The sequence below is a fragment of the Heterodontus francisci genome, chromosome 1, assembly GCF_036365525.1.
Source record: "Heterodontus francisci isolate sHetFra1 chromosome 1, sHetFra1.hap1, whole genome shotgun sequence".
NCBI classification, from domain to species: domain Eukaryota; kingdom Metazoa; phylum Chordata; class Chondrichthyes; order Heterodontiformes; family Heterodontidae; genus Heterodontus; species Heterodontus francisci.
Window position 1 is genome coordinate 190,090,822 of NC_090371.1, and position 26,817 is coordinate 190,117,638.

Below are 26,817 nucleotides of genomic sequence, written 5' to 3' on the forward strand. Positions count from 1 at the left end.
AAACAAATTGCACCGGGCACATCAAACACATACACACACATAGAGGCAAGTGGAAAAATACCTTATGTTCCCATTTCTACAACTTTCTTCTATAATCTGATTCAAATATTCCAATTTCTGATTTAGTTGTTTGCTCTGCTTCATTAAACTGTGCAGACAGCGGGTTTTTAATAACACAGCTTCGGATTTGTTTTTGGTGCTTGGGTAATGGTGTCGCGGGTTGATGACGTACAGCGGCGGGAATATTCGAGGTTTTGTTGAAGAATTTGGACTCACGTTCCTGAATCGTGTGATTTTAACATTTCTTATTATTTTTTCGGGAGAGAGAGAGAGAGCAGGAGTTGGAGACGGTAATTTTGGAATACATGTTCCTTGTTGTTATGACTTGGATCGTTTTCGTCAGTTAAACCTTGTTCTGACTGAGTTTTCTCCAGCTGTCTGAAGCGAAAGTTTCATCGAGTGACGGATGATCCATGATTGTCGATTCATACTTTATTAATGTTTATACCTTGATTTCAGAATAAAGTCTAATAATAATTGGTGAGCAGCAGCACCATTGATTTTGGCCATTTAAACTTGAGTTCTGTGACGAGCAGTAATTCAAATAAGACGTCACGCTTGTTCAGATAGTTATAAAGTATTTCACGGATGACAGGGTGTTCTGGTAAAATTCCTGCCCAGCCAGCACCACCAAAAACAGATTAAATCATTTCATTAACTTTTTGTGGGGCCTTGCTATCTGTAAATTGCCTGCCGTGCTTTTAAGAACTAAGGCATTATACAATTCAGTTTTGTTCTTTTACTAATGATGTAGACATGAAGTAATCCAAATTACCGTCGTAAATTCCCTGATCTTTCTCACTATATTTCAAACAGCAAACTACAAATTAGGTTCCGTCAGAAATAAAAGTTAATCTGAAGCAAGCCAAAGTACAATGCAGATTTCATTAGATAACAGAATTAAACTGTCAGTCCCTGTTTCCAGGTTTTAATTATTTTTAATTCTTGCTATTCTCTAGGCGAGGAGCTCATGAACTTTTTTGTCATTAATATTGAGACCAACCAATCAGCTACCTCTACAGCATCACATAAGGTTACATAGTTTAGACGGGCACAGAAACAGGCCTTTCGGCCCAACCAGTCCATGCCAGCGTTTATGCGACACTCGAGCCTCCTCCCATCTTTCCTCATCTAAATCTATAATTGTAACCCTCTATTCCCTTCTCCCTCAAGAACACATGAAATGGGAGCAGGAGTAGACCATATGGCCCATTGAGCCTGCTCCACCATTCAATACAATCATGGCTGATCTTAGGCTTCAATTCCACTTTCACGCCCGCTCACCAAAACTCTGTCTATTCCAGCTTTATTCAATGATGGAGCATCCACAACTCGCTGGGGTAGAGAATTCCAAAAAATCCACAAGCTTTTGAGTGAAGTCATTTCTCCTCATCTCAGTCCTAAATGATTGGCCCCTTATCCTGAGACTGTGCCCACGTGTTTTAGATTCCTCGACCAGTGAAAACAATCTCTCAGCATCGACCCCATCCGGCCCCTTCAGAATCTTGTATATTCCAATGAGATCACCTCTCATTCTTCTAAACTCCAGAGAATGTAGGCTCCCTCATATGTTTGTCTAGCTTTCCCTAGAATGCATCTGTAATATTTGCTTCAATCACTTCCTGTTGTAGCGAGTTCCACATTCTCACCACTCTTTAGGTAAAGAAGTTTCATCTGAATTCCATATTGGATTCTTGGTGACTATTTTATATTGATGGCCTCTAGTATGCTCTTCCCACAAATGGAAACATTGTTTGTATCCACTCTATGTAAACCTTTCACAATTTTAAAGACCTCTATTAGGCTGCCACTCATCCATTTTTCAAGAGAAGAGAGACCAGTCTGTTCATCCTTTCCTGATATGTATATCCACACTTCTCTGCATCCTCTCCAGTGTTTCTGTATTCTTTTTATAGTGTGGCCGCCAGAACTACACACAGTACTCCAAGTGTGGTCTAAACAAGGTCCGATACAGGTTTAGCAGAACTTCCCTACGTTTCAATTCTGTCCCTCTAGAAATAAAGCCTAGTGCTTGGTTACTTTTTTATGGCATTGCTAATCTGTGGTGCAACTTTTAGTGATTGGTATATTTATACTCTGAGATCCCTTTGTTCCTCTACCCCACCTAGACTTGCACCTTCCAAGTAATAAGTGATTCCCTGTTCTTCCTACCAAAATGTACTACCTCACATTTATGTGTTGAACTTCATTTGCCAATTATTTGCCCATTCTGCAAGTTTATTAATGTTTTCCTGTAATTTGTTGCAGTCCTCCTCAGTATTAACTAGCCCCCCAATTTGGTGTCCTCTGCAAATTTAGAAATCGTGTTTTTGATTCCAAAGTCCAAATCATTAATGTAAATTGTGAACAGCAATGGTCCCTCCCTTCACCCTGCCCACCAAGCCAAACTTTCCCAAGTTTCACCCCCACCCTAACCCAGAAGTTGCGTCTGTCTCTAGTTTCTTCCTATATGAATTAGCTACCCCATATTCGCTTCTTCATAAAGACCGCTTACTTCCACCTCTAATATTGTCTGTCTGTTATCCTGCTTCAGCCCTTCTGCTGAAACCCTCCATTGGGCCTTTGTTACCTCTAGACTTGACTATTCCAATGCTCTCTGGGCTGGCCTTTCCTCTTCCATTCTCCATAAGCTTAAGCTCATCCAAAGTTATTTATTTTTATTTAGAGATACAGCACTGAAACAGCCCCTTCGGCCCACCGAGTCTGTGCCGACCAACAACCACCCATTTATACTAACCCCACAGTAATCTCATATTCCCTATACTAGGGGCAATTTACAATGGCCAATTTACCTATCACCTGCAAGTCTTTGGATGTGGGAGGAAACCGGAGCACCCGGCGAAAACCCACGCAGACACAGGGAGAACTTGCAAACTCCACACAGGCAGTACCCAGAATCGAACCTGGGTCCCTGGAGCTGTGAGACTGCGGTGCTAACCACTGCACCACTGTGCCATCTGTATCCCAACTTGCACCAAATCCCATTCACCAACCACTCATGCTCACAGACCTACATTGGCCCATGTCCAGCAACACCTCAGTTTTACAATTCTCACCCTCATGTTCCAATCCCTCCCTGGCCTCACTGCTCCTTTTCTCGATCCTTCTCCAGCCTTGTCTAGGCACCAAACTCAGGAATTCTCTCCCTAAGCCTCTTCACCTCTCTGCTCCTTCAAGATACTCCTTGAAACCTAACTCTTTGGCAAAGCTTTTGGTCACCTATCCTAATGTCACCTTCTTTGCCTTGGTGTTAGTTTTGGTCTGACAATGCTACTGTGAAGTGCCTTGGGATATTTCACTATGTTAAAGGTACTTTATAAATGCAAGTTGTTGTTGTAGTCTTGCACTCTTACTTTGTGCCAGTGTCTTTGACACAAAGTGAAAATCTGAAATCCCAGAACAGAACCCAGTTGGGCACTGCTATCCACCTCCATCCATTCTGAGAAACTGCCTTTCACTTCTGCTGTCTCTTCTTCCCCCTTTTTAACTAATTTTTAATCTAATTTTCTACCCTTCCCCCAATTCCATACCCCTTAAATTTCTCCGATAACTTTTGTGTAGTACCTCATTAAGGGATTTCCGAAAATGTACATGCACCATATCCACTGCATTTCCTTCGTCCATCATGTCTGTCACCTAAGAGCTTCGTATCAGAAATATATGTTGGGTGCTTAGTTAAGGGTGAGATTCTGGAACCCAGGAGATCACTGTTCAACTGAGAGAACAAAGAAAGAGTTGCTCAGAATTCTTCATTAGCTCCATATTAAATATTTAATTTTATTAAGCATAAAAGGTTAAGTTCAGAAGCGTACTCATCTGTTTTATACCTGACATTAGACAGCCTTCAATAAAATAATTGTTGTAAGTCTATGTATACAACATTGCTATTTTGTTCATTTATAGCAGGTGCAATTAAACTATGAATTAAACCATGCTGCAAACGACCTGGTTATTGGAAAAGACAAAATAAAATGTCTTGCCGCGAGTTTGTTGTAAGTAAACCAGATTTTACTTGCTTTTGTTCATTTGATGAATTGCAATTAATTTTAAAGTTTACTTTAAAAGTGTCTTTTACACATGATATAGCAGTGGGTCAGTTGCAATATTTATTTTACAGACCAGCTTACAAGATTTATCTCCTATTATTGCCTCAAACTTGCAGGCATTGATTTCAATTGTGAAATTTACAGAAACCTCTGTTGCACAGTTGAAAACCTGTTGTTGGACTGCTGTGAGGAATGTCCATTATTTGAACAGTCAATCTGCTTTATTTTTCAATTTCAGGTGCTGTACACAAATCAAAAAACAAAAAAAGCAAAGATATGGCATGATGGTGTTTTAAAGACCAGTTTCTCTGGAAATAAGGTTTGGTCATCAAGTAATGAAATATTAGATAACCTATGAGGTGTAATTTCTGTAAACCAAAGGGATGTTTGGTTGTTTAATTTCATTTCTAGCCACGCCGTGTGGACTAATAGAACTGAAATTTTATAGTTAGTAGTTACTGATGACTTAAATTTCTGAGTATTCCAGAGATTTTAGAGAAATATAGCATTTTTTCCTGATCAAAAACATTATTAATTGGGAGTGTACTATGGTTTTCCTTTTCCTGAAATTTTTTTACTCTTCCCTGTCTTCCTTAGTTGTACCTTCTGAAGGCATCGACTCCAATGCAGAGTTATAATTCCATGGTGGCTTACTGCCCTACAATTCCTCGCCCAAGTAACCAGTCTTCCTATGCATTGAATGTTGGTGAAACCTTTCAGCGCAGGAGCATCACGTCCAAGCCCAATGTCTACATCCAAGCTGGTCCAACAGATATTTCTGGATAGTGGTCAGAAACTGGCTGGCTTTTCTTTCCTGTGCCCAGGTCACTGAGGCCAGTTAATAGCATTTTGACTGCCATCTCAGCTGAGATCAGTGAACTCAACACAGTGAATCAAATCCGAGATGTTTATATTTGTATATTTTTACCCAAAGTGCTGAAATAAAAATTGATTCCTCTGCATTGGAAACAAAAATGGTGGATCAACGTTTTGATCTTCATCAGAATATGATCTTCTTTCAGAAGCAACAATCAGATAGGACTGCAGTTCCTAAATTGTGGTTTCAGGATTTCTTCAGGTCTGACATATGCTGAAATCTCAAAACGAAGATGCATTATTGAAATTGTATGTGATGCATGATGTTACATACCTGAGTGCTTCCAGTCCAAATTTTCTTTGTTTTCATGATTTATTTCTATCTGTGTTCTTTGCCTGGATTATTGTTTCATAACTTATCCATTCCTGTATTTATCAACATGTAATTGGAGATGGTGGAATTTTGAAGGGCAAGAAGAGTTTTATTTTTTTTTCTCATTAACTTTTAGGCAACTTTGTATGATGATAAGGGTCTCTGTCTGGATCACATATATGCCAAATTTGAGGAGGTGATGTATATATATTTTTTCTTCTGTGAAGTAGAAGCTTTCTTTTGTTCAGTTGTGGAGGTGTTGTATACATGGAATAATGACCATGCACTTGATTTACTTTCTCTTTGATGCAATGACACTGAAATTGTTGCAATGATTTTAGTATTGTTTCATATTGTTTTCTGTATTGATAGATACAGTCAGGCAATGACTTTGAAAGTGATCGATATTTGATTACTGTGGAAGAAGAAAAAATATCTAAGAACGAAGATGTCAATTTCTCTGGTCAAAAGGAGGCTACAAATCTTGCCACAACTAATATAATGCCTGCAAATCTGACTCGATGCCACTTGCCTGTGGGTCTAAAAAGGAAGTACACTGTAAGTAATGATTTTGATGTAACTTTGTAATAAACAAATGTGCTTTAGAAACATTTGAATCCACAGTTCTGATTTATTGTATTGGGTATATATTGTAATTTTGTTCATGTGAATGTTACAGGGCTTCCAAGGACCAAGGGAGATATCAAAGAAACTGACAACAGAGGAGAATGATCCAACGAGTGCAATAACTAAATCCCAGCAGCCAAGCCTTTCACTCCCTCAGTTTTATGCTACTTCGCCTCTTTTTTCTACGTCGTGCACAAAGGAAACTTTAACTTGCTCTGCTCTTGTTTCTGAAGATTCTTCTTGTCCGTATAGAAAAGAGCTGACAAGAGAAACAGTACGCAGCTCATCATTACCAGCTGCACTGGCACTGAATCAATATAAAAAATACGGTGAAGAAATTACGCCTTTTCGTTCTACAGATACTGGATTTACTCATGAAGGTTACAACAAAGGAATATCTCAAAAGCTCCAGCGTACTGCGCCAACTTCCAACCCAGGAGTCCGTACCCATACTAATTTAATACGTGAGAATAAAAGGAGCAAAGCTCAGATTTTAGCATTACTTGACACAAAAACAGTGTCCAGCAGGCATGTTTTAGAAACCTTTGAACTTAAGCCACAGCAGCCTTTGGTTGGCTATGGTAGTTCTTGTGTCGTAGATAATGTCACTGGCCATCAGTGGGTAAGCTGTTCTGATCAAAGTGATGGCTATATTGTTGAAAAGGCAGATCCTAGATTGACACAGTGTTGTACAGAATTGCCAGCTTACCTGACAAATCATAGTTTAAAGGTGAATTTTTCCAAAGATTTAGGTGGAGGAGGTTCTTCCCAGAATATTCAGGAAATCCAGCAGAAATATGAGGAAAAGGAAGATTCAATTATTCAAGCAACAAATGCACAGGTTATACCTCAGGAGGTTTACACAACTACTGCTGAGGAAACAGTAGACAGTAGCATCTGCAAAGCAAAAGAATGTTCTATCAAAATGGATAGTCCATCTAGGGGATTGTTTACTATTGATGATAATGAGCATTCCAAAATGTCTGTTATGCCAGTAGAATCAGATACAGCGGATACGGACAATTTTGCTGGTGTAAACTTTGACCTGCTTGGTGAATTTAACCTGGATGAAATGGGGACGAATGATTTGTATGAAAGTGAAATTGAAATGTTATCAGAAGTATCAGTGAACAGCTGTAGCTCCTCTTCAAAACCCGTTAAAGTGCCTTCCTTACTTAAAGATATGGAAATCCATCAACCCAACCATGTAGATTTGGAAGCTCAATTACATGTTATTGAAGAAGAGGATTCAGATCAGATTTTGCACAGAAAAGGTCAAACTGAGATTAAATCCAGAGCTGTCCCAGCCACTGAATCTTTATCAGAGAAATATTCTCGAGTTGCTCGAGAGAGATCTGTACTGGAACTGAAAGAAAGCGAAGCGAGTGCTGATGAGTATTCTTGTCTTCCTTCCCAGAGGGATACCATCTCGCTACTAAAATCTTTATCTGAACATAGCACTGCAATCGAAAGCTTAGAAAAGCTAAATGTACAAAAACATTTCAAAAACTCTGCAATTAATAGGGGTCTAGAACACCCATTTGATCGGCCAGAAGGAATTTCTGGGGGTATGAGTTTTGGTCTGTGACTTATTCAGAAGTGCATTCTGTGAAATGTCTTGTGATCACTGACTAATGCTTTTTTTACATGTTTAGGGATGATTTTCAAGAATGTGGATGTGAAACACTGCTATAATTTGGGCCACAATTCCAACTCTAGTTCTGTAGATTGCAATGCAGACAGAGGTGAGAAACTAAAACAAAATTGATTAAACAATAGAAATTATGTTTATAGTATGTGTGACTATTGTGAATGTATGTATGATGATTAGATTAGATATACAGCACTGAAACAGGCCCTTCGGCCCACCGAGTCTGTGCCGAACATCAACCACCCATTTATACTAATCCTACGCTAATCCCATATTCCTACCAAACATCCCCACCTGTCCCTATATTTCCCTACCACCTACCTATACTAGTGACAATTTATAATGGCCAATTTCCCTATCAACCTGCAAGTCTTTTGGCTTGTGGGAGGAAACCGGAGCACCCGGAGAAAACCCACGCAGACACAGGGAGAACTTGCAAACTCCACACAGGCAGTACCTGGAATCGAACCCGGGTCCCTGGAGCTGTGAGGCTGCAGTGCTAACCACTGCGCCACTGTGCCGGTATTAAACATTGAAAAACTGATTTACAGTTATCCATGACTACAGAAACAAAGATGGTTGAACATGTCTGTTTTTTTTGAAAAAGCTATAGTGTAAGAGAAAGGAAAATAAACTGCAAGTATTAGCACTTAAGAATGTGAGTTATTTGTTTAAAACTATCCACTCTTTATAAAACGAAAGGACTGGAGAACTTTGCAATGATACATGTCTGAATGTGTGAATCATGTATTGCTTTGATTAAGTGCACAAAATAGCTGCATGATTAAACTCTTAGCTTTGCTGGCACTTGGTTTGGTCTTTATCGGCCTGCTTGGACCACAGCTGTATATCACCGGCTTAGTTAAAGGTCTCCACTTGCAGTACATTGCCTACAGTTTTCATCCAAGTTACTTTCTCATGATACAATTAAATATTTCTGTTGGGCAAACTGAATTGAATACCAGTTTTAACATGTGCCATAATCTTCCAGCAGCATGGTAAAGTTTGCTAAAGGGCAGGGATAGGAACCAACATGTTGCACTCTCGACATTTGACAAAATTATGGACTCAGCCATGGACATGGGGGTAATTAATCTGTGTATGAAGTATAGCCAACCTAATGCCATCAAAACACATTTCTCCCTATTTAGTGAGTTACCTGGCATTGTTTTTGCTTGCACAAGCAGTCAATGTCTGTCTGCACACTTGATGTAACAATGTGGAGAATTCGGATAGATGTCCATCTGTCAGGAGTGATCGTGATCTCTCTCTCTCTGACTCTCTCTCCCCTCTCTCTGTGTCCAGCTCCCTCTCCCCTCTCTTTGTGTCCATCCCCCTCTTCCCTCTCTTTGTGTCCATCCCCCTCTTCCCTCTCTGTGTGTCCATCCCCCTCTCCACACCACCCCTCCCTGCTCCCTGGGCTGGTGCTTGTTTAAAGGGCTGTCTGGCACTCAGTGTGCTCCCGCCATGCCATGGTGCTGGCCAGCTTCCTTCTCTCCCTCTCCCCCACAGCAACCATTCTCCCTCAATCCCTGAACCACACAAAAACAGCAGGGGTGGCCAGACCCAGCATGCCTACAGCGTGAACTGCCAATCAGCGTTCATCTGGGCCCAGGCAGCCCACTGTCAGTCACAGACGGTGATCAATCACAGCGAGGCGTCCGCCGTCTAGCAGATGCAGGTCCCGCCTCCACCTGACATACACTTTAATAGAAGAACTGTCAATCAAATCCGAGCCATTGGCAGCTGGCTGTCGGTCAGAGGATTGGCAGGCCGGATGGTAACCATGGACCTCAAAATATTTTACCACGGACATGTTGCCGACCCCTGCTAAAGGGTGGCTGGATTGTATACATGGTTTGCTGAGAAAAAAGTTGCATTTATATAGCACCTTTACAATATTGGACATCTCAAAGCGCTTCACAACCAATTAAGTACTTTTGAAGAGTAGTCACTTGAAATGTAGGAAACGTGGGAGCCTACAAACAGCAATATGATCATGACTAGATAATCTGTTTTTGTGATGTTGATTGAGGGATAAATATTGGCCAGAACACCAGGCCTTTGAAATGGGATCTTTTACGGCCATCTGAGACAGCAGATGGGGCCTTGATTTATTGTCTCATTCGAAAGCCAATACCTCTGACAGGGCGGCACTCCCTTAGTACTGCACTGCAGTGTCAGCCTTGATTTTTGCGCTCAAGTCTTGCAGTGGGTTGTGAACACACAACCTTCTGACTCAGAGGCAAGAAGGCTACAAACTGAGGTGTGGCAGGGGTGAATTCAAAATCCCTGCCATTCCATTGGGGAAAGGTACTGAACAGAAGCCAGGTCTTACCCACAGGAAGGAAGGAGATAATAAAAGTGAAACATTTGTGGTTGCCCTGCATCTTTCAGGACCTGGATCAAAAGTGGCATTGAGCAGTCAGTCTGTACTTTAAAAGAAGTAATGTTTCTGTCTACTAAAAGTTCTAAGTTGTGTTGGGGGGGAGGTGCTGCAAGCATTTTCAGCCCTCATACCTCACAATTACCTTGCTCTTTATGTGAAGGTCAAAGTAGCAGATTAATGGCCACAAAGGGCCTATTCCTGCTGCCACTGGTATTTTACCAGCGATGGGGCTACATGCCACATGGTGAGGCCACCCAATATACCCTGGCATTCTGGCTGCATGCTTGTGGGGTGGTGTGGACCCTCCAGTTTTGGAACCCTTTGACTTTGGAGGGACCCCCAGCGGCAAGAGCCCCACTTGAAGAACCCTCCTTGGTCTCTCGATCACCTCCCACCCCCTTTGCTGGGGCACGCCTGACTCCAGCAAACCTGCCCCACTTACCTTTTCTCCGGGCCTCCAGTGCTGCTCCTGATCCTGGGCCTACTGCAGTCCCAGAAGTGGCCACTGCTCCTGGTGGCGTTGCTGGGACTGAGGAGCTGCTGGCCTCTCGGAGGTGGGGCATCCTGCCTCAGGGAGCTGGAAGGCACAACCTCAGGCATCTAATTGCCTGACGACTGTTAAATCCTGTCATGGCTTCCATGGCCGGCGGAGACAGGCTCCCCCTTGGCTTTCCAGCTAGTGGGTGGGGCCACTGCCACGTGTTAAATCCCAGCCTCTATTTCTTCCTTCCCTAGGCTTGGGTGTTTAGGGTCAGTTGTGGGATCATGCCTGCCACTTGGGCTGAGGTCAGCAAGCACAACAGAAACTGGAGATTAAACATGTGACTTTCCTCATTTGCATCATTAAGAACCATTAAGCTATTGGGAGAGTTGGTACCAGGGCAGATTTTACTTTCAGTTTGCTTGTGTCTAACTGACTGTAGCTGCAATGTAAACAGAAAAATTGAATTGGATGTCCATAATGGGTGCATGATCAATTAAATGAGTGGGCAGGGAATTGAGTGGACTGCGCTACCAGCTTTAATTCCACCCGATTTTTCTCTAGGCACTACACCAAGCTAACTCTTTATTCCCGAGTGCAAGAGGAGGAAAATCTGCCTTTGTGTCTCTGCTTGTTGAAAGTTAAAAGCAATCTGGCAGTTAACAAAGAAAGCAGCCTTCAGTCAACCTATATAGAAGAGATATTTACAATATATAGGATATATTTATTATTGTAGGATATGATAAAGTGAAAGTATGTGAAAACACACAAGCAGTGTCAGCACAGATGCAAATGAGATACGAGCAGTGGACATCATAAGACGTTATAATTTTTTGATGTCATATTCTTGTCCTAATTCTCTTACACCAATAGCTGCTGGTGCTACAGCATTGTAGATGTGAGGCAAGATTTTTGCTCCCATTACACCTGATTTAATGTGGGAATTTGGCCGGGAACCCATTTTGCTGGCGCCCAAACATGGGTGGGCTTATTCAAAATGTATGGTAATGACAGGGTGACATCATAAGTCACATTTTCTGTTATTACAGCCATAGAGCCAGGCAGAGTCAGGAGAATTTATAATGGGCGATAGAAAAATGGCAGAGAAGCTAAATGATAACTTTGTGTCTGTCTTCACTGAGGAAGATAAAAGAAATCTCCCAGAATTAGAGATCCAAGAGACTAGGGAGAATGAGGAATTGAAGGAAATTTGTATTAGTAAAAAGGTTGTATTGGATAAATTAATGGGGCTGAAGGTAAATAAGTCCCTGGGACCTGATGTTGAAAGAAGTAGCTATGGAGATAGAGGATGCATTGGTGATCATCTTCCAAAATTCTATAGATTCTGGAACGGTTCATGCAGATTGGAAGGTGGTACTATTTAAGAAGGGAGGGAGAAAGAAAACAGGGAATTCTTTGTTTCTTTTGGGGCTCCTTATCTCGAGAGACAATGGCTACGCGCCTGGAGATGGTCAGTGGTTTGTGAAGCAGCGCCTGGAGTGGCTATAAAGGCCAATTTTAGAGTGACAGGCTCTTCCACAGGTGCTGCAGAGAAATTTGTTTGTTGGGGCTGTTGCACAGTTGGCTCTCCCCTTGCGCCTCTGTCTTTTTTCCTGCCAACTCCTAAGTCTCTTCGACTCGCCACATTTTAGCCCTGTCTTTATGGCTGCCCGCCAGCTCCAGCGAACGCTGGCAACAGACTCCCACGACTTGTGATCAATGTCACAGGATTTCATGTCGCGTTTGCAGACGCCTTTAAAGCGGAGACGTGGACGGCCGGTGGGGCTGATACCAGTGGCGAGCTCGCTGTACAATGTGTCTGGGGATCCTGCCATCTTCCATGCGGCTCACATGGCCAAGCCATCTCAAGCGCCGCTGACTCAGTAGTGTGTACAAGCTGGGGATGTTGGCCGCCTCGAGGACTTCTGTGTTGGAGATACGGTCCTGCAACCTGATGCCAAGTATTCTCCGGAGGCAGCGAAGATGGAATGAATTGAGACGTCGCTTTTGGCTGGCATACGTTGTCCAGGCCTCGCTGCCATAGAGCAAGGTACTGAGGACACAGGCCTGATACACTCGGACTTTTGTGTTCCGTGTCAGTGCGCCATTTTCCCACACTCTCTTGGCCAGTCTGGACATAGCAGTGGAAGCCTTTCCCATGCGCTTGTTGATTTCTGCATCTAGAGACAGGTTACTGGTGATAGTTGAGCCTAGGTAGGTGAACTCTTGAACCACTTCCATAGTATGGTCGCCAATATTGATGGATGGAGCATTTCTGACGTCCTGCCCCATGATGTTCGTTTTCTTGAGGCTGATGGTTAGGCCAAATTCATTGCAGGCAGCTGCAAACCTGTCGATGAGACTCTGCAGGCACTTGTCAGTGTGCGATGTTAAAGCAGCATCGTCAGCAAAGAGGAGTTCCCTGATGAGGACTTTCCGTACTTTGGACTTCGCTCTTAGACGGGCAAGGTTGAACAACCTGCCCCCTGATCTTGTGTGGAGGAAAATTCCACGCCACTCAGGATAGGAAATTACAGACCTGCTAACCTTACGTCAGTAGTAGGGAAAATGCTAGAATCTATTCTAAAGGATGTGATAAATGGACGCTTGGATAATGATCTGATTGGGTATAGTCAACATGGATTTATGAATGGGAAATCATGTTTGATGAACCTGTTGGAGTTTTTTGAGGATGTTACTAACAGAATTGATAAAGGGGAGTCGGTGGATGTCGTATACTTGGATTTTCAGAAGCTTTTGATAAAGTCCCCCACAGCAGGTTGGTTAGCAAAATTAAAGTACATGGGATAGGAGGTAATATACTGGCATGGATTAAGGATTGGTTAACAGGCAGAAAGCAGAGAGTAGGAATAAACGTGTCATTCTCGCATTGGCAGGCTGTGACTAGTGGGGTACTGCAAGATACTTGGGCCACAGCTGTTCACAATATACATCAATGATTTGGATGTGTGGACCAAATGTAATATTTCCAAGTTCGCGGATGACACAAGCTAGGTGGGAATGTGTGTTGTGAGGAAGATGCAAAGCGTCTTCAAAGGGATTTGGACAGACTTAGTGAGTGGGCAAGAACATGGCAGGTGGAATATCATGTGGAAAAATGTGAGGTTATCCACTTTGGTAGGAGGAACAAATGTGCAGAGTATTTCTTAAATAGTAAGAGATTAGAAAGTGTAGATGTACAAAGGGACCTGGGTGTCCTCGTCAATAAGTCACTGAAAGATAACATGCAGGTGTAGCAAGCAATTAGGAAGGCTAATGGTATGTTAGCCTTTATCGCAATAGGATTTGAATACAGGAGTAGTAAAGTCTTGCTTCAATTGTATAGAACCTTGGTCAGACTGCACCTGGGGTACTGTGTGCAGTTTTGGTCCTCTTACCTTAGGAAGGATATCGTTGCCATAGAGGGAGTGCAACAAAGGTTCACCAGACTTGTTCCTGGGATGACAGGACTGTCCCATGAAGAGAGATTGGGGATCTCATTGAAACCTACAACTTACTTAAAGGGATAGACAGGGTAGATGCAGCTAAGATGTTTCCCCTGGTTGGGGAGTCCAGAACCAGGGGACACAATTTCAAAATAAGGGGGAAGCCACTTAGGACCGAGATGAGGAGAAATTACTTACAGGGTTGTGAACCTTTGGAATTTTCTACCCCAGAGGGCTGTGGAAGCTCAGTCATTGAGTATGTTTTAAAAACCAATGACATAAGGGGATATGGGAATAGTGTGGGAAAAAGGCATTGAAGTGGATGATCAGCCATGATCGTATTAAATGGCGGAACAGGCTCAATGGGCTGAATTCCCGACTCCTGCTCCTATGTACCTATGTAACAACATTGTACACTAGGGAATACCAATATTTTATAGGCATCCATCATTGCTATGACTGACATGAAACGTCTTAAAAATGTAAAATATCCCACAATTTTTAAAATTCATTCATGGGATGTGGCCTTCGCTGGCAAAAGCAGCATTTGTTGCCCTTGAGATGGTGCTGGTGAGCTGCCTTAGAAACAAAGAAAAATAGGAGCAGGAGCAGGCCATTCAGCCCTTCGAGCCTGCTCCACCATTCAGTACGATCATGGCTGATCATCCAAACTCAGTACCCTGTTCCCGCTTTCTCCCCGTATCCCTTGATCCCTTTAGCCCTAAGAACTATATCTAACTCTTTCTTGAATATATTTAATGATTTGGCCTCAACTGCTTTCCGCGATAGAGAATTCCACAGGTTCACCACTCTCTGGGTGAAGAAATCCCTTCTCATCTCAGTCCTAAATGGCTTACCCCTTACCCTTAGACTGTGATCCCTGGTCCTGGACTCCCCCGCCATTGGGAACATCCTTCCTGCATCTAGTCTGCCCAGTCCTGTTAGAATTTTGTAAGTTTCTATGAGATCCCCTCTCATTCTTCTAAACTCTAGTGAATACAAGCCTAATCGACCTTATCTCCCTTCATACGTCAGTCCTGCCATCCCAGGATTCAGTCTGTTGAACCTTCGCTACACTCCCTCTATAGCAAGAACTTCCTCAGATAAGGAGACCAAAATTGCACACAATATTCCAGATGTGGTCTCACCAAGGCCTTGTATAATTGCAGCAAGACATCCTTATGAACTTCTTGAACTGCTGTAGTCAGTGTAGTGCAGGTACGCCACAGTGCTGTTAGGTAGGAAGTTCAAGGATTTTGATCCAGTGGCAAAGAAGCAACAGTGATATATTTTCAAGTCAGGATGGTATGTGACTTCAACGGGAACTGGAGGTGGTGGTGTTCCTCTGTGCCTGCTGCCCTTGTTCTCTATCACAGGCAGTAGATGTTGTGGTTTGGAAGGTGCTGTTGAAGAAGCCTTGGTGGGTTGCTGAAGTGCATGTTGTAGATGGTGCACACTGCAGCCACAGTGTGCTGATGGTAGAAAGAGTGAATGTTTAAGGTGGTGGATGGGTATCAATCAAGCAGGTTGCTTTGTCCTGGTTGGGGTCGAGCTTCTTGAGTCTTGTTGGTGCTGCACTCATTCAGGCAGGTGGAGAGTATTCTGTCACACGCCTGACTTGTGCCTTGTAGATGGTAGGTAGGCTTTTGGGAGTCAGTGCGTGAGTAACGCGCTGCAGAATTCCCAGCCTCTGATCTGCTCTTGTAGCCACAGTATTTATGTGACTGGTCCAGTTAAGTTTCCGATCCAGGATGTTGATGGTGGGGGATTCAGTGATGGTAATGTCAAGGGGAGGTACTGAGACTCACTCTTGTTGGATGGAGATGGTCATTGCTTGCGTTATGAAAGTGCCTCTGTGTTTTGTTAAATCTGTTTTTTGAGGATTAATTTTTGAAAGATTGAAGAAATGTTAAACTTGGGGGTTTTCAAAGGGGGTCATGTAAAGGGCACTTGACTTTGTAAAAACAGTCCCTGGAAATGTATTTTAAAAGGGGCACTGAGAGGTCTTGTGAGGAAAACAAGCCTTTCCGGGAGACCACTTGACTTCCAGCTCAATAAACAACAGAGAACTTTGGACACCTGGAGAAGTTGTTTAAAAAGAAGTGACAGGTCAAGACTGATGGAGGTCAAAAGCTTGACGTCCTGTTGTCGGGTTTGCTTTTGAATTGTCTTGAGTTAGGGAAGAGCTGTATAAAAAGGGAGTCAACTTCCAAGGAGAGAAGAGAATTCCCAAAGAAGGTGAGAAGACCACAACCCAGCCCTGCTTTCCAGCACCTCTCTAAAAGACGCTGAGAAGTCCACTGTATCAACTCATCTCGTCTCCTATCTTTGAAGAAAAGCCTACTAAATTAATTCTCAACGCTGCCTGAAAAGAACTGTTCTAAAAGATCCCAGTGACCTGTCTAAGTGTACTCGGAGGCCAGACTGTATGCCAGTTTTGGAACACAACGTATCTCATCTGCTGTTTCTTCAGAACTTCAGAATGAGCAAGTATTCAGGCCAAGTATTGTAATAGAGCTGTAAAACGCAGATCCCTTTATTTTTCTGGTTAACCGGTGGATGTGTGTGTGAGAGTGTGAGGGGCTAAGGGAAAAAGGGAACTTTATTATTTCAATGCTTTACTTCATTATTGGTTAAGACTTGTTTTATAACAAATATAAGAAACCTGGTTGGTGTGTTTTATTCTGGGATTCAAGAAGAGTAGGAAGGTAAAGGTGGAGGGTTAGCACTGTTAATCAAAGATGGCATTGGTGCAATAATTAGAGATGACCTTGGTTCAGGAGAACAGGATGTAGAATCAAAACAAGAAATGCTGGAATCACTCAGCAGGTCTGGCAGCATCTGTGGAAAGAGAAGCAGAGTTAACGTTTCAGGTCAGTGACCCTTCATCGGAACTGACAAATAATAGAAAAGTCACAGGTTATAAGCAAGTGAGGTGGGGGTGGGGCAAGAGATAACAAAGGAGATCTAGATTGGACCAGGCCACATAGCTGACCAAAAGGTCACGGAGCAAAGGCAAACTATATGTTAATGGTGTGTTGAAAGACAAAGCATTAGTACAGATTAGGTGTAAATACACTGAATATTGAACAGCAGCAAGTGCAAACCTGAAAAAAAACAGTGGGTAAGCAAACTGAACAAACAATGATGAAATGAAATAAATGCAAAAGAAAGAATGTAAAAAAGAATGTTTTAAAAAAAAAGGAAGAAAAAATAACTAAAAATGAAAGTAAAATGGGGGGCTGTCATGCTCTGAAATTATTGAACTCAGTGTTCAGTCCGGCAGGCTGTAGTGTGCCTAATCGGTAAATGAGATGCTGTTCCGCGAGCTTGCGTTGATGTTCACTGGAACACTGCAGCAATCCCAGGACAGAGATGTGAGCATGAGAGCAGGGGGAGGTGTTGAAATGGCAAGCAACCGGAAGCTCAGGGTCCTGCTTGCGGACTGAGCGGAGATGTTCCGCAAAGCGGTCACCCAGTCTGCGTTTAGTCTCCCCAATGTAGAGGAGACCACACTGTGAGCAGCGAATATAGTATACTACATTGAAAGAAGTACAAGTAAATCGCTGCTTCACCTGAAAGGAGTGTTTGGAGCCTGGGATAGTGAGGAGTGAGGAGGTAAATGGGCAGGTATTACACCTCCTGCGATTGCAGGGGAAGGTGCCCTGGGACGGGGCCTAGGTGGTGGGAGTAATGGAGGAGTGGAACAGGGTGTCGCGGAGGGAACGATCCCTTTGGAATGCTGACAGGGGAAGGGAGGGGAAGATGCGACTGGTAGTAGCATCACGCTGGAGGTGGCGGAAATGGCGGAGGATGATCCTTTGGATATGGAGGCTGGTGGGGTGAAAAGTGAGGACAAGGGGAACCCTGTTACGGTTCTGGGAGGGAGGGGAAGGGATGAGGATAGAGGTGCGGGGAATGGGTCGGACACGGTTGAGGGCCCTGTCAACCACAGTGGGGGGACATCCTCGGTTGTGGAAAAAGGAGGTCATATCAGAAGCACCGTCATGGAAGGTAGCATCATCAGAGCAGATGCGTCGGAGACGGAGAAACTGGGAGAATGGAATGGAGTCCTTACAGGAGGTAGGGTGTGAAGAAATGTAGTCGAGATAGCTGTGGGAGTCGGTGGGCTTATAATGGATATTAGTAGACAACCTATCCCCAGAGATGGAGACAGAGAAGTCGAGGAAGGGAAGGGAAGTGTCAGAGATGGACCATGTTAAGGTGAGAGAAGAGTGGAAATTGGAAGCAAAGTTGATAAAGTTTTCCAGTTCGGGGCAGCCCCGGACAACCCGCTTCTACCTCCTTCCCAAAATCCACAAACGGGACTGTCCCGGCAGACCCATTGTGTCAGCCTGCTCCTGCCCCACTGAACTTATTTCTTCCTATCTAGACTCTATCATTTCTCCGCTGGTCCAGTCTCTTCCCACCTACATCCGTGACTCTTCTGACGTCCTACGTCATTTTGACAATTTCCAGTTTCCTGGTCCCAACCGCCACCTCTTCTCTATGGACGTCCAATCGCTCTACACCTCCATCCCCCACCAGGATGGTTTGAGGGCTCTCCGCTTCTTCCTGGAACAGAGGCCCAACCAGTCCCCATCCACCACCACCCTCCTCCGCCTGGCTGAACTTGTTCTCACATTGAACAACTTCTCCTTCAACTCCATGCACTTCCTTCAAGTAAAAGGTGTCGCTATGGGTACCCGCATGGGTCCTAGTTATGCCTGTCTTTTTGTGGGATATGTCAAGCATTCTTTGTTCCAGTCCTACTCAGGCCCCCTCCCCCAACTCTTTTTCCAGTACATTGATGACTGTATCGATGCCGTTTCCTGCTCCCGCCCCGAACTGGAAAACTTTATCAACTTTGCTTCCAATTTCCACCCTTCTCTCACCTTTACATGGTCCATCTCTGACACTTCCCTTCCCTTCCTCGACTTCTCTGTCTCCATCTCTGGGGATAGGTTGTCTACTAATATCCATTATAAGCCCACCGACTCCCACAGCTATCTCGACTACACTTCTTCACACCCTACCTCCTGTAAGGACTCCATTCCATTCTCCCAGTTTCTCCGTCTCCGACGCATCTGCTCTGATGATGCTACCTTCCATGACGGTGCTTCTGATATGACCTCCTTTTTCCTCAACCGAGGATTTCCCCCCACTGTGGTTGACAGGGCTCTCAACCGTGTCCGACCCATTCCCCGCACCTCTACCCTTACCCCTTCCCCTCCCTCCCTCCCAGAACCGTAACAGGGTTCCCCTTGTCCTCACTTTTCACCCCACCAGCCTCCATATCCAAAGGATCATCCTCCGCCATTTTCGCCACCTCCAGCGTGATGCCACTACCAGTCGCATCTTCCCCTCCCTTCCCCTGTCAGCATTCCGAAGGGATCGTTCCCTCCGCGACACCCTGGTCCACTCCTCCATTACCCCCACCACCTCGTCCCCGTCCTAGGGCACCTTCCCCTGCAATCGCAGGAGGTGTAATTCCTGCCCATTTGCCTCCTCTCTCCTCACTATCCCAGGCCCCAAACACTCCTTTCAGGTGAAGCAGCGATTTACTTGTACTTCTTTCAATGTAGTATACTATATTCGCTGCTCACAGTGTGGTCTCCTCTACATTGGGGAGACTAAGCGCAGACTGGGTGACCGCTTTGCGGAACATCTCCGCTCAGTCCGCAAGCAGGACCCTGAGCTTCCGGTTGCTTGCCATTTCAACACTCCCCCCTGCTCTCATGCTCACATCTCTGTCCTGGGATTGCTGCAGTGTTCCAGTGAACATCAACGCAAGCTCGAGGAACAGCATCTCATTTACCGATTAGGCACACTACAGCCTGCTGGACTGAACATTGAGTTCAATAATTTCAGAGCATGACAGCCCCCCATTTTACTTTCATTTTTAGTTATTTTTTCTTCCTTTTTTTTTACATTTTTTACTATCTTTTTTTGCATTTATTTCATTTCATCTTAGTTTGTTCAGTTTGCTTACCCACTGTTTTTTTTCAGGTTTGCACTTGCTGCTGTTCAATATTCAGTGTACTTACACCTAATCTGTACTAATGCTTTGTCTTTCAACACACCATTAACATATAGTTTGCCTTTGCTCCGTGACCTTTTGGTCAGCTATGTGGCCTGGTCCAATCTAGATCTCCTTTGTTATCTCTTGCCCCACCCCCACCTCACTTGCTTATAACCTGTGACTTTTCTAATATTTGTCAGTTCCGATGAAGGGTCACTGACCCGAAACGTTAACTCTGCTTCTCTTTCCACAGATGCTGCCAGAACTGCTGAGTGATTCCAGCATTTCTTGTTTTTATTTCAGATTTCCAGCATCTGCAGTATTTTGCTTTTATATTAGGATGTAGAATCAGTTGAGGTGGAGATGAGGAATAGTCGGGGAAAGAATTCACTAGTGGGAGTGGTCTACAGGCTCGTGAGCAGTAATCACAATGTAGGACGAAGTATACAAGAAGAAATATTGGGTGCTCGTGTTAAAGGGACAGCAATAATCATGGGTGATTTTAATCTGCATATAAACTGGAAAAATTAGATTGGCAATAGTAGCCTGGTTGAGGAATTCATAGAATGCTTTCGAGATAGTTTCTTAGAGCAGCACGTTCTGGAACCAACCAGAGAGCAGGTTATATTACACTTGGTTGTAAGATGTTCTTTGCACTTTTTAATTTGCACTATGGGTAGGTAGAGGTTTTTAATCACCATTCTCACTGATGATGTGGTTGGTATTGTGTGATATGGCAGGATTAATTAATGACCTCAGAGTAAAGGCACCTCTAGGTAGCAGCGACAACAATACAATTGAATTTTACATCCAGTTTGAAAGAGAGAAGAATGAGTCTAAGACTAGTATTTTAAACTTAAATAAGGGCAACTATGTGGGCATGAAAGCTGAGCTAGCTGAATTGAACTGGGTTACAAGGCTAGGAGATAGATCTATAGAGAAGCAGTTGCAGACATTCAAGGGGATATTTCAGAATAATCTGAATAAGTATATTCCTGCGATAAAGATAAATTCTAAGGGGAGGACTCACCATCAGTGGTTAACGAAATAAGTTAAGGAAAGCATCAAACTTAAGGAAAAGGCATATAATTGCAAAAAGATGAGTGGCAGTTCAGATGATTGGTTAGAATATAAAGAACGGCAGAGAATGACTAAAAGGTTGATCAGGAGAAAGAAATTAGAGTATGAGAGGAAGCTCGATAGAAATGTTAAAACGGATAGTAAGAGTTTCCACAGGTATGTAAAAAGGAAAAAAGTAAAGTGAGTGTTCGTCCTCCAGAGAGTGAGAATAGGGAGTTAATAGTAGATAATAAGGAAATGGTGGATGCAATGAACAAATTCTGTCTTCATTAGAGAGGATACAAAAAACATTTTGGCAATAGCTGTTAATCAGGAGGTGGAAGGAAGAGAGGAACTTGGTGAAATTACAATCACCAGGGAAGCGGTACTGAGCAAATTGTTGGAACTGCGGGCCGACAAGTCCCTGGGTCCTGATGGACTTCATCCTAGGTCTTAAAAGAGGTGGCTAATGAGATAGTAGATGTGTTGGTGTTAATTTTTCAAAATTCGCTAGATTCTGGAAAGGTTCCATCAGACTGGAAAGTAGTAAATATAACCCCTCTATTCAAGAAGTGGAGGTCGGCAGAAAACAGGTAACTGTAGACCAGTTAGCTTAACGTCTGTCATGGGGAAGATGTTAGAATGGGTCATTAAGGAGGTTATAGAGTGGGCACTTAGAAAAACTTAAGGTAATTGGGAATAGTCAGCGTGGTTTTGTGAAAGGGAAATCATGTTAAACCAATTTATTGGAGTTCTTTGAAGGAGTGACGTGCTGTGGCTAAAGGGGAGCCCGTTGACGTACTGTACTTGGATTTCCAGAAGGTATTTGACAAGGTGCCACATAAAAGGTTATTGTGCAAAGTAGGAGCTCATGGTGTAGTTGGTAACATATTAGCATGGATAGAAGATTGGCTGGCTGGCAGAAAACAAAGTATGCTTAAATGGGTCCTTTTCTGATTGACAGGATGTGACGAGTGGAGTCCCGCAGGGACGGCATGGTAGCGATGGCTTGGTAGCTAAATTTGCAGATGACACAAAGATAAGTAGGAAAGTATTTTGTGAAGAGGGCATAAGGAGGTTGCAGACTGACATAGATAGGTTGAGTGAGTGGTCACAAATCTTGCAGATGGAGTATAATGTGGGAAATGTGAAGTTGTTCACTTTGGCAGAAAGAATAAAAAAGCAGAGTATTACTTCAATGGAGAATGACTGCAGAATTCCGAGATGCAGAGGGATCTAGGTGTTCTAGTGCATGAGTCACAAAAAGTTAGGATGCAGGTACAGCAAGTCATAAAGAAGGCAAATGGAATGCTATCCTTTATTACAAGAGGAATTAAAAATACAAGTATGGATATTATGCTTTGGTTATACAGGGCATTGGTGAGACCACATCTCGAATACTGTGTGCAGTTTGGTCTGCTTATTTAAGGAAGGATGTAAATGCGTTGGAGGCGGTTCAGAGGAGGTTTACTGGATTGATCCCTGGAAAGAGAGGGTTGTCGTCTGAGGAAAGATTGGACGGACTGAGCTTGTTTTCACTGGAGTTTAGAAGAGTGAGGGGAGACTTGATTGAAGTCAAGACTGTTCAGGATCTTATAAACAAGGTGGATGTGGAAAGGATGTTTCCCCTTATTGGTGAGTCCAGAACTAGGGGGCACTGTTTTTACAATTAGGGGTTGCCCTTTTAGGACAGAGATGAGAATTTTTGTGCGACTTTGGAATTCTGTGCCTCAGAAAGTGGCGTAGGTGGAGTCATTGAATATTTTTAAGGCGGATGTGGATAGATTCATGTTAGGCAAGGGAATCAAGGGTTATTGGGGGTAGATGGGAGTGTGGAATTCGAAACACAAACAGATCAGCCATGATCTTATTGAATGGCGGAGCAGGCTCGAAGGGTCAAATGGCCTGCTTCTAATTCGTATGTTCGTATAAAAATAGAGTCTCTGATTGACCGTATCGGTAAGTGGGAAAAAATTTAAATGTATGTTGTGACCCGTGGAGGAGTGGAACTAGAATAAACAGTGTACTCCTCCTGCTTCAGTTGTAACACTTGGCACTTGTTGGTGCGAATGTTACTTGCCACTTATCAGCCCAAGCTGAAGGTTGTCTAGGTCTTGCTGTATGTGGGCATGGACTGCTTCAGTATCTGCGGAATTGTGAATGGTACTAAACACTGTGCAATCATCAGTGAACATCCACACTTCTGATCTTATGTTTACATTTTGTTTAGAGATACAGCACTGAAACAGGCCCTTCGGCCCACCGAGTCTGTGCCGACCATCAACCACCCATTTATACTAATCCTACATTAATTCCATATTCCTACCACATCCCCACCTGTCCCTATATTTCCCTACCACCTACCTATACTAGGGGCAATTTATAATGGCCAATTAACCTATCAACCTGCAAGTCTTTGGCATGTGGGAGGAAACCGGAGTACCCGGAGGAAACCCACGCAGACACAGGGAGAACTTGCAAACTCCACTCAGGCAGTACCCAGAATTGAACCCGGGTCGCTGGAGCTGTGAGGCTGCGGTGCTTACCACTGCGCCACTGTGCCGCTTATGATGGAGTGAAGGTCATAGATGAAGCAGCTGAGGATGGTTGGGCCTCGGACACTACCCTGAGGAGCTCCTGCAGTGATGTCCAGTGGCTGAGATGATTGGCCTCCAATAATCATGGCCATCCGCCTTTGAACTAGGCATGACTGGCCAGTGGAGAATTTTCTCCTGATTCCTGTTGACTTCAATTTTGCTAGGTCTCCTTGATGCCACACTCTGTCAGATGCTGCCTTGATATCAAGGGCAGTAACACTTACCTCACCTCTGGAATTCAGCTATTTTGTCCATATTTGGATCAAGATTTTAATGCGGTCTGGGACTGAGTGGCCCTAGTCAAGCCCAAACACATTGTACTCCTGCATCCTGTGATTTTTCACATTTTTAATTAGCTTGGCCTTTCTCTTGAGCTGTCCGTGGGGCAATTGGTCCTGCCCTGCTGCTTTAGATGCCTGATCAGCAACAGTCAGTTAACCTTCCATGCAAAGGCACGCTGTACAGTACGGGCAGGAGTCCCACTGACAGCTTGCCAAAATAGTGTAAATGCGGCTGACCCTGGGTAATTTGCTGGGATCAGCTGGGAAGGTCAGCCAAACAAGCCTTTTAACATTGGCTTTCTGTCAAATGTTGCCTTGATTGAATCCAGATGCCTTGTAGAGGTACTGTGAAATTTATATCTACAAGCTATTAAAATTAACACAGTTCTCCCCATCCCCACACCCACTCAAGTTAATTTTAGTTACATCTCTCTTTATTATAACTTTTCTATGGTGTATTTTTCAGTAAGTTTACCCAATTTTTCTTTAATTTATCCATTTCGTCATGGGTCTTGGCTGACATCTTTGCGATTTCAGTTATCTGTCAGTTTAAAAACAAGCAAGAAAACTGGTCGACTATCATAACAGAAATTGAGAAATGCCATACCTTGCATTTGCATGGACAGGTATATTTGTATAACAGTTAAATGCCTATAGAAAAAGCCTGCTGTGTGCTGGAGTGTATTGCACTGAGCATGCTTTGGCATTGCAGGTGCATTGAGTATTTTATTACAACTTCTTTTGCACAGTAAACTGATAGCTTAGTACATGGAGACCAGGAAGTCTGTGGCCCGTGCTGATCACAGCCAGATACGACAATTGCCTTGAGCATCTGTGGTTTGGGGAGTAAGAGAAGTTTTATATATTTGGTTCTTTATGCTGCCACTGTATAGAGTCTAGCCAGAGTGGTTCTTAGACTGTATTGCTTAAACATTAATCTTTATTGTATAGTAACTATATACACTCCACACTAGCCTGTGTGTCTCCTTCAAAAGCCATGTTGTAACTGTTCTCGAGTCTCTCCCACATGATCCCTTACATCATCATGGTGGGTGGTAATCTTTACCTTCTCTCAAGGTTAACCCTTTGATACCCTATACTACAAGAAGTAAACCAGCAGATCAGGCTCAGCTATGACACCCACCACAGTTGAATAACATAACAGTCATTGAGTTGGCTATAAATGACCGAAGAAGGGTCACTGACCCGAAACGTTAACTCTGCTTCTCATTCCACGGATGCTGCCAGACTTGCTGAGTGGTTCCAGCATTTCTTGTTTTTATTTTATGGCTATAAATGACGACGGGTGAGGTACTGGAGGATTTCTGGTATCTGTAGAATTGTACCCAGCATGAGTTAATATCTTCAGGAAAGGAGAAGAGAATACCACATACATGGTGGACATATGTAACCAAATATTACTCTTATTTAGTAGAAATGATATTTAAACTTAAATAGGAGTTGTTACAGCATTGTATAATAAAACTTAGTATTGTTATACAGAAAACTCGTGCAATGAAATCATAATTTTGTATTTTAATTTTTAGAAGCACAACAAGATGTGGTAGTGCAGTTGTAACCTACTTCACTTGTCCTTTTAATGTTTTCAGAACCATTCTCCTCTCCATTTCATGTGTCTTATATTTTTCTTTGCTGTGATTGTAGTTTTGTTTGAATAAATTAATTTTGTAAACTAATGTTTTTGAAATTTTGAGCTGTAAGAATTTTTGTAACTGGTGGCTGTTTGGTGCACCAACAGGTGTTCAATTTCTTGGAGTAAAATTTGTGTATATTTTGATTCTTTTCATGAAGCACACATCTGTTTATTGCTACAATGACTATTGGATTTGAAGGACTGTTACCTGAGTAATTGTTGACATCTGTTTGTCTCTTAGCTCTGAGAATGTTTGCAACAGATCATTCTTTGCCTGCTCGGAGAAATTCACCCACAGAGAACAGCTGTGCTTTAGCTAAGGTACCGTATGCTACACTTTAGATAGTCAGGAGGTGAAGGATAGAACTAGAGTCTAATCTTTACATACCTATAAGCCTTTATTTGCAGAGACACACATTACAAACATGCACCTTCAAAACCCAACTATCACAGTTTCATCAGTCTGCTCCTAAATATAGGAGCATAAATTAATCCCCAGTTAATGCCAACTGAATATAATTCGGTCGTTCGTTGGTGTCATCTTCTTCCCAGACAGTTGACTGTCATGGATTTCCACCTCTGTCTGTCCTTTGCTGTCCTTACACATTCTGCATAGGTCAACTGCATCCAGCCCATTATATCTGTCGTCCATTTTCTTCTTTGCTTCCCTCTCCTACGTTTTCCATCGATCTTTCCTTCCAATAATTGTCTCTGTCTACCTTCTGCTCTAACGATGTGACTGAAGTATTGTATCTTTCTCTCTTTGATGCAATGCACGAAATTCCTCTTTTCTGCAGCCATTTTCAGCACTTTTTCGTTAGTCTTTCTGTCTGTGTAAGATATGCAAAACATCCTCCAATATTTCCACATCTGAATACATTTAAACACTCACTTAATATACAATTAACAAAGTAGCTGTCTGTAGATTGGTTTGAAGTTCAAGCTTTACATTTCCTCCACTAAGCATTCTATACATTATAAAACAATGCATTGCTTGTCTGAAAAGCCTATTCCTCTTAGTGTCTCCTGGCTTCATACTAGGCACACTGATTTTGTAAAACACCCTTTTTTGTATTGCAAACCAGCATGATAAAATTCAGTTCCCATAATGAAGAAGATATTCTGATAAAGTAGCATGAAAATGATATAAGAAGCCTTGTATATTATGTTTAAGCCTGTAGCAGAAGCAATCTCCCTGCAATGTGCTGTGAAATAAAATTCTAGCACTGAAGAATGACCTGCATGTTGTGATATCATAGCATATGATAAGTTAGCTAGGATAATGCATGGTTCG

The 26,817-nt window shown here is 43.0% G+C and overlaps 2 protein-coding genes across 7 annotated transcripts in view; one reads left to right on the forward strand and one right to left on the reverse strand.

Annotated features, from left to right (window-relative positions):
- The window catches only part of larp7 (La ribonucleoprotein 7, transcriptional regulator), a 55,734-nt gene extending 55,526 nt beyond the window's left edge, over positions 1-208 (reverse strand). For all 3 annotated transcript variants that reach the window (XM_068039746.1, XM_068039707.1, XM_068039717.1), the window contains exon 1: positions 62-208. The gene's annotated coding sequence lies outside the window, so the exon portion shown is untranslated. The remainder of the gene's footprint in view (positions 1-61) is intronic.
- Positions 209-246: 38 nt separating this feature from the next.
- Positions 247-26,817, forward strand: part of LOC137374008 (5'-3' DNA helicase ZGRF1-like) — a 170,655-nt gene continuing 144,084 nt past the window's right edge. For all 4 annotated transcript variants that reach the window (XM_068039758.1, XM_068039787.1, XM_068039778.1 and 1 more), the window contains exons 1-8: positions 247-350; positions 3,985-4,073; positions 4,366-4,446; positions 5,453-5,512; positions 5,689-5,874; positions 5,996-7,511; positions 7,599-7,688; positions 25,765-25,844. In XM_068039758.1, coding sequence (XP_067895859.1) covers positions 4,053-4,073; positions 4,366-4,446; positions 5,453-5,512; positions 5,689-5,874; positions 5,996-7,511; positions 7,599-7,688; positions 25,765-25,844 — 2,034 coding nt within the window. In that variant the 5' untranslated portion in view covers positions 247-350; positions 3,985-4,052. The remainder of the gene's footprint in view (positions 351-3,984; positions 4,074-4,365; positions 4,447-5,452; positions 5,513-5,688; positions 5,875-5,995; positions 7,512-7,598; positions 7,689-25,764; positions 25,845-26,817) is intronic.